This window comes from Salvelinus fontinalis, chromosome 41 (genome assembly GCF_029448725.1).
Source record: "Salvelinus fontinalis isolate EN_2023a chromosome 41, ASM2944872v1, whole genome shotgun sequence".
Taxonomy (NCBI): domain Eukaryota; kingdom Metazoa; phylum Chordata; class Actinopteri; order Salmoniformes; family Salmonidae; genus Salvelinus; species Salvelinus fontinalis.
The window spans coordinates 10,242,907-10,256,845 of NC_074705.1; the positions used below are offsets into that span (position 1 = coordinate 10,242,907).

The following is a 13,939-nucleotide window of genomic DNA, read 5'->3' on the forward strand; positions in this document are numbered from 1 at the left end:
CCTCATGGTCTGAGAGTCTTTAGGTGCATTTTGGCAAACCAAGTGGGCTGTCATATGCCTTTTACTTTGGTGTGGCTTCTGTCTGGCCACTCTACCATAAAGGCGTGATTGGTGGAGTGCTGCAGAGATGGTTGTCTTTCTGGAAGGTTCTTCCATCTCCACAGAGGAACTCTAGACCTCTGTCAGTGACCATTGGGTTCTTGGTCACCTCCCTGACCAAGGCCCTTCTCCACGATTGCTCAGTTTGGCCGGGCGGCCAGCTCTACAGAGAGTCTTGGTGGTTCCAAACTTCTTCCATTTAAGAATGATGAAGGCCACTGTGTTCTTGGGGACCTTCAATGCTGCAGAAATTGTTTGGTACCCTTCCTCAGATCTGTGCCTCAACATAATCCTGTCTCTGAGCTCTACTGACAATTCCTTCGACCTCATGGCTTGGTTTTGCTCTGACATGCACTGTCAACTGTGGGACCTTATATAGACAGGTGTGTGCCTTTCCAAATAATTTCCAATCAATTGAATTTACCACAGGTGGAATCCATTTAAGTTGTAGAAACATCTCAAGGATGAGCAATGGAAACATGAGTCTCATAGCAAAGGAATACTTATGAATACTTATGTAAATAAGCTATTTCAGTTTATGTTTAATGTATTTTCAAAAGTGTCTGTTTTTGCTTTGTCATTATGGGGTATTGTGATGTCATTATGGGGTATTGTGATGTCATTATGGGGTATTGTGTGTAGATTGCTGAGGATTTATTTTTTATTAATCCATTTTTGAATAAGGCTGTATGTGGAAAAAGTCAAGGGTTCTGAATACTTTCTGAAGGCACTGTATGTATTGTTATTTAGTTTTAAGTCAGTTATAGTTAATACGATTCTGTTCTTGTTAATACCTTCGAAAGTAGTGATTGTAGTGAATTGAGAAATATTCCCGAAAATACATTAGGAACAAGGTCTTAGGTTTAAACTGACTATCAGATCAGTCAGTCTACTCTGGGGTTCTTGAGAAGTCAGCCCTGTGCTATACCTCTACACCTGGATAGTTGACAACAGATTTAATCATGACTAAATTATGGATTAATGAGGAGTTAAGTAACAACACTGAAATAATCATTATTACATTCATTAAAATATTCTTAAAATTACATAATACAAGTACAATAAATTATAATAGGTTGTACGGTTTGACTCAATGGAACTTGATGACAAAACCAAAATTCCCTTGCTTACTGTGTTTGCCTATGGGGGGTTATTGTTTATTGCCCATTTGTACTGTTGCTGAGCAACTATTGCTAGGTAATCATGGAAATTATTCTCAAGAGTTGAACAGACATAATAACCTACTATAATGACATAATTGTAGTACTTAATTGAGCGCAGAAGTTCAGCCTACTGCGTGATTTGAGCCAGTCAACAAGCACTCATAGAACATGTTTATTGAAAAGCTCATTGAAATCAGCCAGAAGTGCTACCCAGACTGGCCATGTGTCTCCCCACCTCTAGGTGGAGCCACTGACCTTGTTTTGCAGGGACTCCTCTCTTTGGTGGCAGGCAGGTTAGGGTATAAGGTGGTCCTGTCTTCCCACCTCACACAGGCTAATATGTTCCTGTATGGGGACCTTCTCATGGCTTATTGCCTATGGGTGTGTATTAAACTAACATTTACTCAAACAGACCCCCACTGTATCAGGTCCTGAGCTCACAAAAGACTTGTATGGATTAAAGCACAGGGATATGAAGGCAGTTCATCGATACTATGCATATACTGTAATACTGTACAGTATAATAAGTGTATTATATGGCTTCTGATCATGGTGTTTATTTCTGATGCATGGAAGGAAAGGGTTTGGGAAGGGCATGCCTGCTCGCAACAAGGTATTGTGGGTAGGCGGTTGGGAAACACTACTGATCAATCAAAAGCGGGGGAGCTGTGATGTAAGGTTGCCAAGCAACAGCAGGGGAGAATCTGGCGGCAGGTTCAGCAAAGTGTTTTGATGCGGTAAGGGTGGGGGTAATCTCAATCTCTCTCCCTCTGTATATAGCTCATATACAGTATGTCTCCCAGCTGCCTATTGACCATTCAACATGCTAACTATAGATTGCATAACGCAACAGTTTAATCTGACTGAAAATATTCTGTGTACAAAGTATGCTTTCCAAAATCGGTTTTATTTTAGAAATCTTGATTTTGTGTTTTGTGGTCACATCTTTGGTTCTAACAAAAATGTCACTCGTCACACATGTGCAAATGTATACATTTCAGTGTAGCATGAAATTCAACCACATGGATGATCCCTTCAATCAAATATCCAGCAATCGTCATACTTTCTGATAGAGCATAACTTAAAAGAGATGGGTAACACATGTGTAAAAACAAATATGTTCTTTATTCTTTTGAATGTTTTCATTTATGTTAGCAGATGAGCTGATACTAGTCCTGACCTGCATGCCCTTCACTAACACACTACCCGAAGGGAAAATGGCTGCCGATTGCTTTATGGTTCATATCTACAGAAATGTGGACCATACATGTGTTTCATGTGTCAATGTGTGCAGAATGTAAAACAAGTTGTAGAAAAATGGCAACCTAAACTTCACTTTAAAAAGCAACAGTAGCTACTGTAGAAGTGCTATTTATAACACTTGTAATACAAGTAAACTGTAGACCCCAGTCACACACACTTGCACACACACACACGCTCACATAATACCCATTGGGGTGGCCATTGAAAGATCAAAAGTGCTCTTACATCAAATGGAAGTGTTATGCATACTGTGGGTCCATATAGTACACCATACTATTTATAAATCGAACCAAATCACTATGTTGAATGAATCAGGCTTTGAATTCAAATAATGAATGAACTATGAGTACAGTATGCAGTACAGACGAGTGCTAAACTCAATGCCAGGTGTCATATGCACATATTATAATGGAGTTAGACACCGTTGAAAAAGACCATCAATGAGTTCCCTTTATTATATTTTTGTTAGTCACCTTTCTTTACAAGAGCGTTTCGACAGAAACAAGGAGTGGAGAGAGAGAGAGATTGAAATACATCTTTCGGACACATTGCTTTGTGACAATGAAGGTCTACGAAAAATGAAGAAGATCTCATTGAATCCCTCTCAATGAATCTGTTGACATACATTCAGGATCTCTGTGTCCGTGGGCATGTTCATAGAACAGCGTGGGGAGAACAACAGCAATTCATATAGAGGTACAAGATATATCTTTACCAAGTGTCACCGATGATAGGTTGTGGAGTTAAGCTTGTGCATAAGGTGACGTTCACGTGATAAATAACCTTGCCTGAGACCTGAAGACCTGGGTTAGCTCCCCGAGCTAAGTCTCAGACCTTACCTCAGCGGGCTAGCACAGTCTTGTGGTTTGCAGGAGACCCGGTTAGTTACATATACAGCATCTATGCTTATTCCCAGAGGGATACACGAAAACTGCGGCCTGAGCACAAAGAGTTCTGGGAGTAACAAAACGTATATGTGGCGTTAGTATTGGAACATGGATTTGTTTAGTCGCTGAGTTTTGCTGTACATGGTGTTTTTACAACCGTGAAAAGCAGCGGACACATTCTCACAATTACACGATAAAACATTCCTTACCATTAAAAAAAAATGAAATTATACAAAAATGCAAGAACCTTTAAGTACCACGGCGATCGTTATTCAAGACACTGGATGTATGATGGCAGCAGCAGCACTAGCTACAGAAAACTTCACAGTATACACAAGTGTGTCAGGTAGTAACACTCAACAGAAAATCACAAGCGGTTTCGCAACGGCTTTTTGAGTTGCCGTCTTTCACTTACTCCTGGCAGTGATACATAACAAGTGGCTATCTTCCCCTGCCTTGTAACTATGTAACCCCCTGGAACAGTTCCCTTAAATGGCTCCAAACCTGCTCTCTGGCCTCAGCCTTAGCTAGCTACATATCAGTTTGGCCTAGCACCCAACACCACCACACACCCTACACCAATACATTAGCATTTAGCATACATCGATAATCCAAAACTGTAAACAAGTTTTCCTTCAAAGCAAACGTCTTAGTACTCATAATTTCTCCTTTCGCTCACTTATTTATTTTGCTCTCTTAGATATTTTTCTCTGTCCTATTTCTCCCTCTGTTCTTTCTCATATTTGTCCTTTTCCGACTTTGTGGCACTGTTGTACGAAGGCAGCGAGGCGGTGGAGGACGTCATGTCCATTTTCTCTGTGGAGGTGGAGTTGTCCGCAAACTTCCCTATCACCAACACCTCCTTGTCCTCCAGCTCGCACATCATGCTGCCTTTAGGCTGCTCCTTGTAGAGCTCTGCTGCTTTCTTCCGGGAGAGTCGGGCCAGGTAGCGCCTGAAGGACCTCTGGATCACCACGGCAGACATGTCTTCCCGCTTGCGCCGCAGGGTACTGGTGATGGGTTCGTAGGAGACTTTGGAGGGGTTGGAGGCCATGAAGCGCTCCTCCATCTGGCCCCGGAGGAGGTCCAAGCCTTCGCCCTCTCCCAGGACACGCTTGGTGAAGGCAAACAGGATGTCAAGGCAGTGGATGCGCTCCCCGCTGACCATGGGCAGATCCATTTTGATCAGCTGGATGTGGTTGGGCTTGGCCATTCGCAGCGGCGGGTCCAACGCGTCTGCAAAGTCCGACAGCTTGTCGTACTCCACGAACTGAGTGGCGTCCGGGTCGAAGCGCTCCCACACCTCGTAGAACATCTCAAAGTCGTCCTCGCTCAGCGGCTCGGCCGACTCCTCGGTGGCCACGCTGAAGTTCTCCAGGATGACAGCAATGTACATGTTGACCACGATGAGGAAACAGATGATGATGTAGCTGACGAAGAAGAACATGGCCACTGGCGGGTTGCCGCAGTTTCCCCGGTACAAGGTGCCCGGGTGCTCCATCTGGCTGTCACAATCGGGCTCCTTCTTGTTGAGGATGGGCGCCAGGAGGCCGTCCCAGCCCGCCGACGTGGTGATCTGGAACAGGCAGAGCATGCTGTTGCCGAACGTCTCGAAGTTGAACATGTCGTCGATTCCCGCCTCGTGCTTGACATAGGCGAAGTTGGACATGCCGAAGATGGCGTAGATGAACATGACCAGGAAGAGCAGGAGGCCAATGTTAAACAGGGCAGGAAGTGACATCATCAAGGCGAACAAAAGCGTCCGGATGCCCTTGGCGCCCTTGATGAGACGGAGGATGCGGCCGATTCTGGCAAGTCGGATGACTCGGAATAACGTTGGGGAAACAAAGTACTTCTCAATCAATTCTGATAAAAACATACCTGTAAGGACAGAAACAAAAACCACACAAATTAAACACATACAATTTCTCAGTTACAACTTAAGATTCAAATGGCTATGAAGAGTCGGGGCTCTTACCTACGATTGAAAGGATGACAACGACAAAGTCAAACACGTTCCAGCCAATGGTGAAGTAGTAATGGCGGAGGGATATCATTTTGAGCGTACACTCCCCAGTGAAGAGCACTATAAAGACAAAGTTAATCCAGTGCAGGACATTTTCCCTCTCTGGTGTCTGGTCATCCTCTTCCACCATCATAGTGACCATGTTGAGGCAGATGAGGATCATGATGACAATGTCAAAAGCCTGCTTCGTTACGAAGTCAAACACACAGCCTTGCAATGCATTCTAGAATGGAAAGACAGATGAAGGGAGAGAGAGAAACAGAGGTAGAATGCGATATAAATATATATATTTTTAATGATCATTACAGTGAGAATTCAAATAAATATTGATTTACAAATTTTGTTATTTTGCTTTGAGAAATCAATCTTAAATATTCATTCTTAATCAGTCTTAAATATTTGAGCTACTGCTTGGTTGAATGGTTATTGTAATATCAACAGGTATCAATATCAATGTCAAACCGTTGGCCTGGGAATAGGCTTCTGGGGTTTCTTGGAGCCGAGCTTCTTCATGGCATTGTAGTATTTCTTCTGTTCCTCTGTCATGAAGATGTCCTGACCTCCAAAGTAAAGAGAACAATAAAAAACCTGGTAAAAATCTAACACATGTACACCCAGAGCATCTTTCTTTCTCTGTCTGTCTGTCTGTCTGTCTGTCTGTCTGTCTGTCTGTCTGTCTGTCTGTCTGTCTGTCTGTCTGTCTGTCTGTCTCTCAAGTTTCTTTCAGTCATTGTTATCTCATGGCAAGGCACGCTTTTCACATCTCTCTTTCTCTCTTTCTCATCCCTCTCTTCTCTCGATATCTCATGCTATTTTACGCTCTCTCCTCTTTCTCCTTGATCTCTCTTTCTTTCTTTTTCTCTTGTCTCCTCTGTCTCTGTATTATGGAGACTGTATTCACATTGTTAGCTCTCTTAACAACTGGAAGGTGAATGTGTGTGTGTGTGTGTGTATGTATGTGTGTGTGTGTGTGTGTGTGTGTGTGTGTGTGTGTGTGTGTGTGTGTGTGTGTGTGTGTGTGTGTGCGTGCGTGCGTGCGTGCGTGCGTGCGTGCGTGCGTGCGTCACTACTGCACACCTAATCAAATGGCAACCCAGACTATTTGCATTGCTCCCGCCCCCCCCCCCCCCCTTCCCCTCTTTTACACCGCTGCTACTCTCTGTTGTTATCATCTATGCATAGTCACTTTAATAACTCTACCTTCATGTACATATTACCTCAACTAACCGGTGCCCCCGCACATTGACTCTGTACCGGTATCCCCCTGCAGATAGTCTCCACATTGACTCTGTACCGGTATCCCCCTGCAGATAGTCTCCACATTGACTCTGTACCGGTATCCCCCTGCAGATAGTCTCCACATTGACTCTGTACCGGTATCCCCCTGCAGATAGTCTCCACATTGACTCTGTACCGGTATCCCCCTGCAGATAGTCTCCACATTGACTCTGTACCGGTATCCCCCTGCAGATAGTCTCGCTATTGTTATTTTACTGCTGCTCTTTACTTACTTGTTTCTTTTATTTCTTATTCTTATTCGTTTAAAAAAACTGTTTTTGTTGTTTAGGGGCTCGTAAGTAAGCATTTCACTGTAAGGTCTACACCTGTGGTATTCGGCGCATGTGACTAATAAGATTGGATTTGATTTGATACTGAATACGTATCTTTTTCTTCTGTTGGTTGAAGTTGTCAATGATGACACCAATGAAGAGGTTGAGAGTGAAGAAGGAGCCAAAGATGATGAAGATGACGAAGTACAGATACATGTAGAGGTTCTGTTCATATTGGGGCTGAAGTTCCACCTGAAACACAGACAAGAAAGATATACAACAAAATGTTTAAATATTGGACATTATCCACCATATTCAAGTCAAACCCGTCTTTACAGGTCAATTTTTTATTTTTTTTTACCAAAGCCATAAAAAACATCAACATTCCAATAAAAAATGTCAACTCAAAACCTTAAATGCAAGAGTCAACCGGACTTTAAACTGTCAGCCATTCTCCATAACCAGAGCTCCAAAGAAACACGTACATTACGAGAGTCCACAGCTGCGTACATGATGTCCATCCAACCTTTAAACGTTGCCTAGGAGCAGAGAACAGAGAACAGAATGAGTTTCTCTCCGAGGGGTCACTCTCGAGGGATTACTTACATCTGACTTCCCTGTTCCCTTGCTGCAAACTTGCAGTCAGGCTCCACTCCACTACTTTGAGTTAAGGAGAGCTATTTTGGTAGCAGGTAGAAAATATTAAATGAACAGTCTCAATAGTCTGTGAAAGGTGCTAAGCTACAGCTGAAGTCGGAAGTTAACATACACCTTAGCCAAATGCATTTCAACTCAGTTTTTCACAATTGCTGACATTTAATCCTAATAAAAATTCCCTGTCTTAAGTCAGTTAGGATCACCACTTTATTTTAAGGATGTGAAATGTCAGAATATAGTAGAGAGAATTATTTATTTCAGCTTTTGTTTCATTCATAACGTTCCCAGTGGGTCAGAAGTTTACATACAATCAATTAGTATTTGGTAGCATTGCCTTTATATTGTTTAACTTGGGTCAAACGTTTGGGGTAGCCTTCCACAAGCTTCCCACAATAAGTTGGGTGAATTTTGTCTCATTCCTCCTGACAGAGCTTGTGTAACTGAGTCAGGTTTGTAGGCCTCCTTGCTCGCACACGCTTTTTCAGTTCTGCCCACAAATGTTCTATAGGATTGAGGTCAGGGCTTTGTGATGGCCACTCCAATACCTTGACTTTGTTGGAAAGTGTAGGTTTTCCTAATGTTTTGTTCACTCAATGTAAATTAACATTATATGCACATTTCATAATAACTACACTTTTAAACCAGATTTAAAGCATAATCTTCCTGAACAAGGTAAAACGGCAACAGACAACTGACCCTGCACTCATGCCTGTCCCACTCACCACTTGCAACAAGGCCAAGTACCCGGCCCCGACATTATCAAAGTTGATCTTGACATTCTTCCATCGGGCGCTGTCATTGGCCAGGGCCAGACAGTCGCTCTTGTTGTTGACCACCTCGATGGGAAAGGTCTCGTCGTTGGTGGTGTTGACGCAGTAGTAGTACTTCCCTGCGAACAGATTGACGCCCATGATGCTGAAGATGAGCCAGAAGATGAGGCACACCAGCAGCACGTTCATGATGGACGGAATGGCACCTAGGAGGGCGTTCACCACCACCTGTCAATCAAAGATGACATGGTTAGAGGGCTCGATCAAACCAGTTCTCTGAGGTTTCTCTGGATAGGACTAGAAAGTAATGTGACCAAGTTGTTGAGTGAGATAAAGTTGAAGCTGAAATGCACTCTCTTGTTGCTCAAGAAAACATGTATTTCTAGGCTTATCCAAGAAACCTGGTTACCATAGATGATAACATATGTAATAATAATATAATCATATATGTATAGGAAGGGTTAATAGCGCTGGTAATATGGAGATATTGTGTTAGGTTAAGGAACACATGAGAATATGTGTACAGTATTTTCACTGTGTTATTTTCAGTACAAAGCATGTTACTAGCACTACCACAGAGGGTTAACAAGAGTTTGACAGTTAACTATTTGAGGAAAGGAAAAGGGAGGAAACGCTCTTTCAAAGGAGTGGCGACGGAGCACATTTAACCACTCAAAACAGAAAAAAACCTTAGAAGAGTCAGGATGAAGTCACAACAGTGTTTACTGTAAATGAAAAGACACACAAAGAAAATAATTACACATCAAAAGGCCTCACACAAGCAACATCGAGGCAGAGCAATGTCAGAGAACATCGATATAGCATCTATCGACACAGTGTGGAGAAAGTCATGCAGATACACACAACGAAAGAGACATATCTCGAAATCTAGCTCTACACACAGGTATGCATCCATTTAAAAATATATCACTGGTTCCTATTTTCCTCCTTCTAGAAGCCTAAGCCATTTGAAAAGGACTGCAGCTAAGAATGCTACAAGATGTCAAATGTAACAAGGCATTACTCTCATAAAATAAGTTACATTTAGTTATGACATCTAGTTATTTTCAAGAGACTCAATTGCTGTGGACTTTCTATTGTAACAAATATCCTAAAAGCTGCTTGAGAGGCTCTTTCTGATTTCAGTTCAGCACGAAACATGTTCTCCAGTAACCCTTACCCTCATGCCCTCGAACCGTGACAAGGCCCTCAGGGGTCTTAAGGCCCGCAGTGTTCGTAGGGACTTGATGGCACTCAGCTCAGAGTAGCCTAACGCATTGGCTACCAAGCTCACCAGAGACACCTGAGAGAGAGAGAGAGAGAGAGAGAGAGAGAGAGAGAGAGAGAGAGAGAGAGAGAGAGAGAGAGAGAGAGAGAGAGAGAGAGAGAGAGAGAGAGAGAGAGAGAGAGAGAGAGAGAGAGAGAGAGAGAGAGAGAGAGAGAGAGAGAGAAATAAGCAATGTCAGGAGAGACATTTGCACAAGGAGAAGTATGTGTGGTACATGGGTAAAAAATGTAATGTGATTTCCATTCATTCCAATTGGTAAATGAATAATTACAAAATTAATCAAATCACTTTCAATTGCTATCCAAAGCTTAGATTTGAATTCATCTGCTGACAAAGCGTGTTCAAGGTCATCGCGTGTGTACAGAGTTCGCATACAACTCCAGCAAATACATACATCAACAATGAGGAAGTCCAGCCAACACCAGGCGTTGGTGAAGTACTTCTTGAATCCGTAGGCCACCCACTTCAGCAGCATCTCCAGGATGAAGATATAGGTGAAGACTTTGTCTGCGTACTCCAGCACTATCTTAATGGTCTTCCGCTGCTCTATGTAAATGTCTTCAAACGCCTACACGGAAACACAAACAAGGAATTAAGCATCAGATAGTTGACAGTGTCTGAGGTCTGGGCCAAGGTCATGTTTGTCAAGTGTTTTGAGTCACATACAGTAGATTGGTGTTTTTTTGGTCAAATGTAGGGCTCTGAGTTTTTTCTGAACACAAGACCTGACCAGGAAATACTCTGGGCCCTAGTTATGCATATGGTTCAGAGTTTTCCCTGTCCAGACTCAACCCTACTGAGGAGTACACTCTGACCAATCAACGTTTCAGTTTTCACTTCAAAGCAGAAGTGTCAGGCTAAACAAGAAGCCATAAAGCTCCGCTTCACTCTACATCAAAGTAAGCAGACTGTAATTATTTGACACTCACATTGTGATGTAAAGACAACTAGAGCACACGTTTACTTGACTTTTCTTAAAGGAGCGGTGCAACATTACACAGGCTAGGTGAGCAGCAGCCACTCACCAGAGCGCCACTGCTGAGCAGGATCATGAAAATGATTAATGTCTCGAACCAGTTGTGTTCCACGATGATGAAACACGTCTTCCTCAAGGTCCACCACATCTTCCACTTGCCCTCCTCAACGTTCACCTGGCAACACTGGAACCTGAGCACACAGCCTGGGAGAGACAGAGAGACAAACAGAGAGAGACAGAGACAGAGAGAGACAGAGAGACAGAGAGAGACAGAGGAGATAAAATAATGCCTTGTCCTTGACTGAAACAAAACCGTCCTCCCATTTTTCAAACAGTTTTCCCCCCTATCAGAACTCGGAATTCCCTCTAGACTACTTCTAATGTTTGAAAGGACAAAGTATGTCAAAGATAAAACTTTTGTCTCTGTCAGTCACTCTCAAACCTTCATCTCGCCAGCCCCTCTCTCCCTTCCCTCCTTCTCCTTCCCCCCACTCTTCCTCATCCTCTCCCCCAGCCCCTCCCTCCCTCCCTCACCATCAGTGAAGCAGTTGTCTGGGTCCTCTGACTCCTCGTCCTCCAGCTCCACTGACTCAACTCCATCCCCCGGGGGCCCGATATCCACCGAGCTGCCCTCCGACGAGGTAAGGTGCTGGGGCTCTACAGGTAGCTTCTGTACGGGGGGGAGTGAGAGAACCAGCATGTTTAACCAGCCAATGTCTACAGTAATACAGCCCCAGCCCTTCTCACCAGCTCTCTCCATACAGGAGACAACCTTCTGAGCTACTAGAGATCTTGAGATTCTTGTAATGGTTCATTGTCCATTGTCATGGACTGTAACAGTACAGTAGTCTCACCAGATACTTTGGTCTGGACTGGACACATGACTGTGGCTTAAATATAAACTCAGAGTTGGACCTGTTTCATCATTATAATCATCATTACATGCAGCGTCGATCAAACGTACCTAAAGGCTTTGGGATCAGTTTGATCAGGGGAGATCCAATCACACTGTAGTATACAGCACCTGGTAGCAACAATACACGCTACAGGGAGAGGTTGGTGTTACAATGCACTGTGGGTATGTTTGATATCGGCTCAGACAGTCGAAGGGGGCATGCAGTATTCCAGTGCATTTCCAATCCTGAAATCGGAAAACAAGCAAGAGAACGTGGGCTGACGTATTTTCATGTCCACTGAGAAATGGCCCAGGATTTGATTGGTTGATAGCCCCATCGATCAAAAGACGATAACGAATCAATTCCCCCCTCTTCCCTCCCTCCCCCGAAATACTGAACATTCTCCTCATTGACATGAAAACACATTTTTTTCCCATCCTTAAAAAAAGCAATGTTCACAAGCTTCGGTCTCTGTTTCGGGGAAATAAATGGGTATTACCACGTTAGCTAACCAGCAAAACCCAGTACTGTGCACTGTTTACAAGACAGCATGTGATAATGAATACTAATATAACATTAGATGCAGTGTGACCATGCTACCCAGAAAACATACAGGGGAGACACAGCTAAATGGGGTACTCTATTGTGATTATCCACTGGAGACTAAGAGGAAATGTCCCTCCAAGAGGAAATAATGTTGGAGGAATCTCTGGGGCTGACTAGTACTACTGTCCTTATTCTTTGCTATTGGCAGGATAAGCATTGGATTGTAATGCACACTTTGACATTAGAGCCCTGCAATCCATGCAAGTTATCCATAGTACAGTACTAGAGATATTTTATATATACACTGCTCCAAAAAATAAAGGGAAAACTTAAACAACACAATGTAACTCCAAGTCAATCACACTTCTGTGAAATCAAACTGTCCACTTAGGAAGCAACACTGATTGACAATAAATTTCACATGCTGTTGTGCAAATGGAATAGACAAAAGGTGGAAATTATAGGCAATTAGCAAGACACCCCGAAGAAAGCAGTGTTTCTGCAGGTGGTGACCACAGACCACTTCTCAGTTCCTATGCTTCCTGGCTGATGTTTTGGTCACTTTTGAAGGCTGGCGGTGCTCTCACTCTAGTGGTAGCATGAGACGGAGTCTACAACCCACACAAGTGGCTCAGGTAGTGCAGTTCATCCAGGATGGCACATCAATGCGAGCTGTGGCAAGAAGCTTTGCTGTGTCTGTCAGCGTAGTGTCCAGAGCATGGAGGCGCTACCAGGAGACAGGTCAGTACATCAGGAGACGTGAAGGAGGCTGTAGGAGGGCAACAACCCAGCAGCAGGACCGCTACCTCCGCCTTTGTGCAAGGAGGAGCAGGAGGAGCACTGCCAGAGCCCTGCAAAATGACCTCCAGCAGGCCACAAATGTGCATGTGTCTGCTCAAACGGTCAGAAACAGACTCCATGAGGGTGGTATGAGGGCCCGACGTCCACAGGTGGGGGTTGTGCTTACAGCCCAACACCGTGCAGGACGTTTGGCATTTGCCAGAGAACACCAAGATTGGCAAATTCGACACTGGCGCCCTGTGCTCGTCACAGATGAAAGCAGGTTCACACTGAGCACATGTGACAGACGTGACAGAGTCTGCAGACGCCGTGGAGAACGTTCTGCTGCCTGCAACATCCTCCAGCATGACCGGTTTGGCGGTGGGTCAGTCATGGTGTGGGGTGGCATTTCTTTGGGGGCCGCACAGCCCTCCATGTGCTCGCCAGAGGTAGCCTGACTGCCATTAGGTACCGAGATGAGATCCTCAGACCCCTTTTAAGACCATTTGATGGTGCGGTTGGCACTGGGTTCCTCCTAATGCAAGACAATGCTAGACCTCATGTGGCTGGAGTGTGTCAGCAGTTCCTGCAAGAGGAAGGCATTGATGCTATGGACTGAACCGCCCGTTCCCCAGACCTGAATCCAATTGAGCACATCTGGGACATCACGTCTCGCTCCATCCACCAACGCCACGTTGCACCACAGACTGTCCAGGAGTTTTAGTCCAGGTCTGGGAGGAGATCCCTCAGGAGACCATCCGCCACCTCATCAGGAGCATGCCCAGGCGTTGTAGGGAAGTCATACAGGCACGTGGAGGCCGCACACACTACTGAGCCTCATTTTGACTTGTTTAAGGACATTACATCAAAGTTGGATCAGCCTGTAGTGTGGTTTTCCACTTCAATTTTGAGTGTGACTCCAAATCCAGACCTCCATGGGTTGATAAATTTGATTTCCATTGATCATTTTTGTGTGATTTTGTTTTCAGCACATTCAACTATGTAAAGAAAAAGTATTTAATAAGAATATTTCATTCA

General features: G+C 44.0%; 1 protein-coding gene across 2 annotated transcripts in view; it reads right to left on the reverse strand.

Moving 5' to 3' along the window:
• Positions 1-2,368: 2,368 nt before the first annotated feature.
• The window catches only part of LOC129840728 (sodium channel protein type 2 subunit alpha-like), a 39,336-nt gene continuing 27,765 nt past the window's right edge, over positions 2,369-13,939 (reverse strand). For both annotated transcript variants that reach the window (XM_055908854.1, XM_055908855.1), the window contains exons 18-27: positions 11,214-11,349; positions 10,729-10,883; positions 10,098-10,271; positions 9,596-9,718; positions 8,368-8,643; positions 7,474-7,527; positions 7,103-7,240; positions 5,901-6,005; positions 5,391-5,661; positions 2,369-5,293 (exon numbers count right to left, since the gene is read on the reverse strand). In XM_055908854.1, the coding sequence (XP_055764829.1) occupies positions 4,128-5,293; positions 5,391-5,661; positions 5,901-6,005; positions 7,103-7,240; positions 7,474-7,527; positions 8,368-8,643; positions 9,596-9,718; positions 10,098-10,271; positions 10,729-10,883; positions 11,214-11,349 (2,598 nt within the window). In that variant the 3' untranslated portion in view covers positions 2,369-4,127. The remainder of the gene's footprint in view (positions 5,294-5,390; positions 5,662-5,900; positions 6,006-7,102; positions 7,241-7,473; positions 7,528-8,367; positions 8,644-9,595; positions 9,719-10,097; positions 10,272-10,728; positions 10,884-11,213; positions 11,350-13,939) is intronic.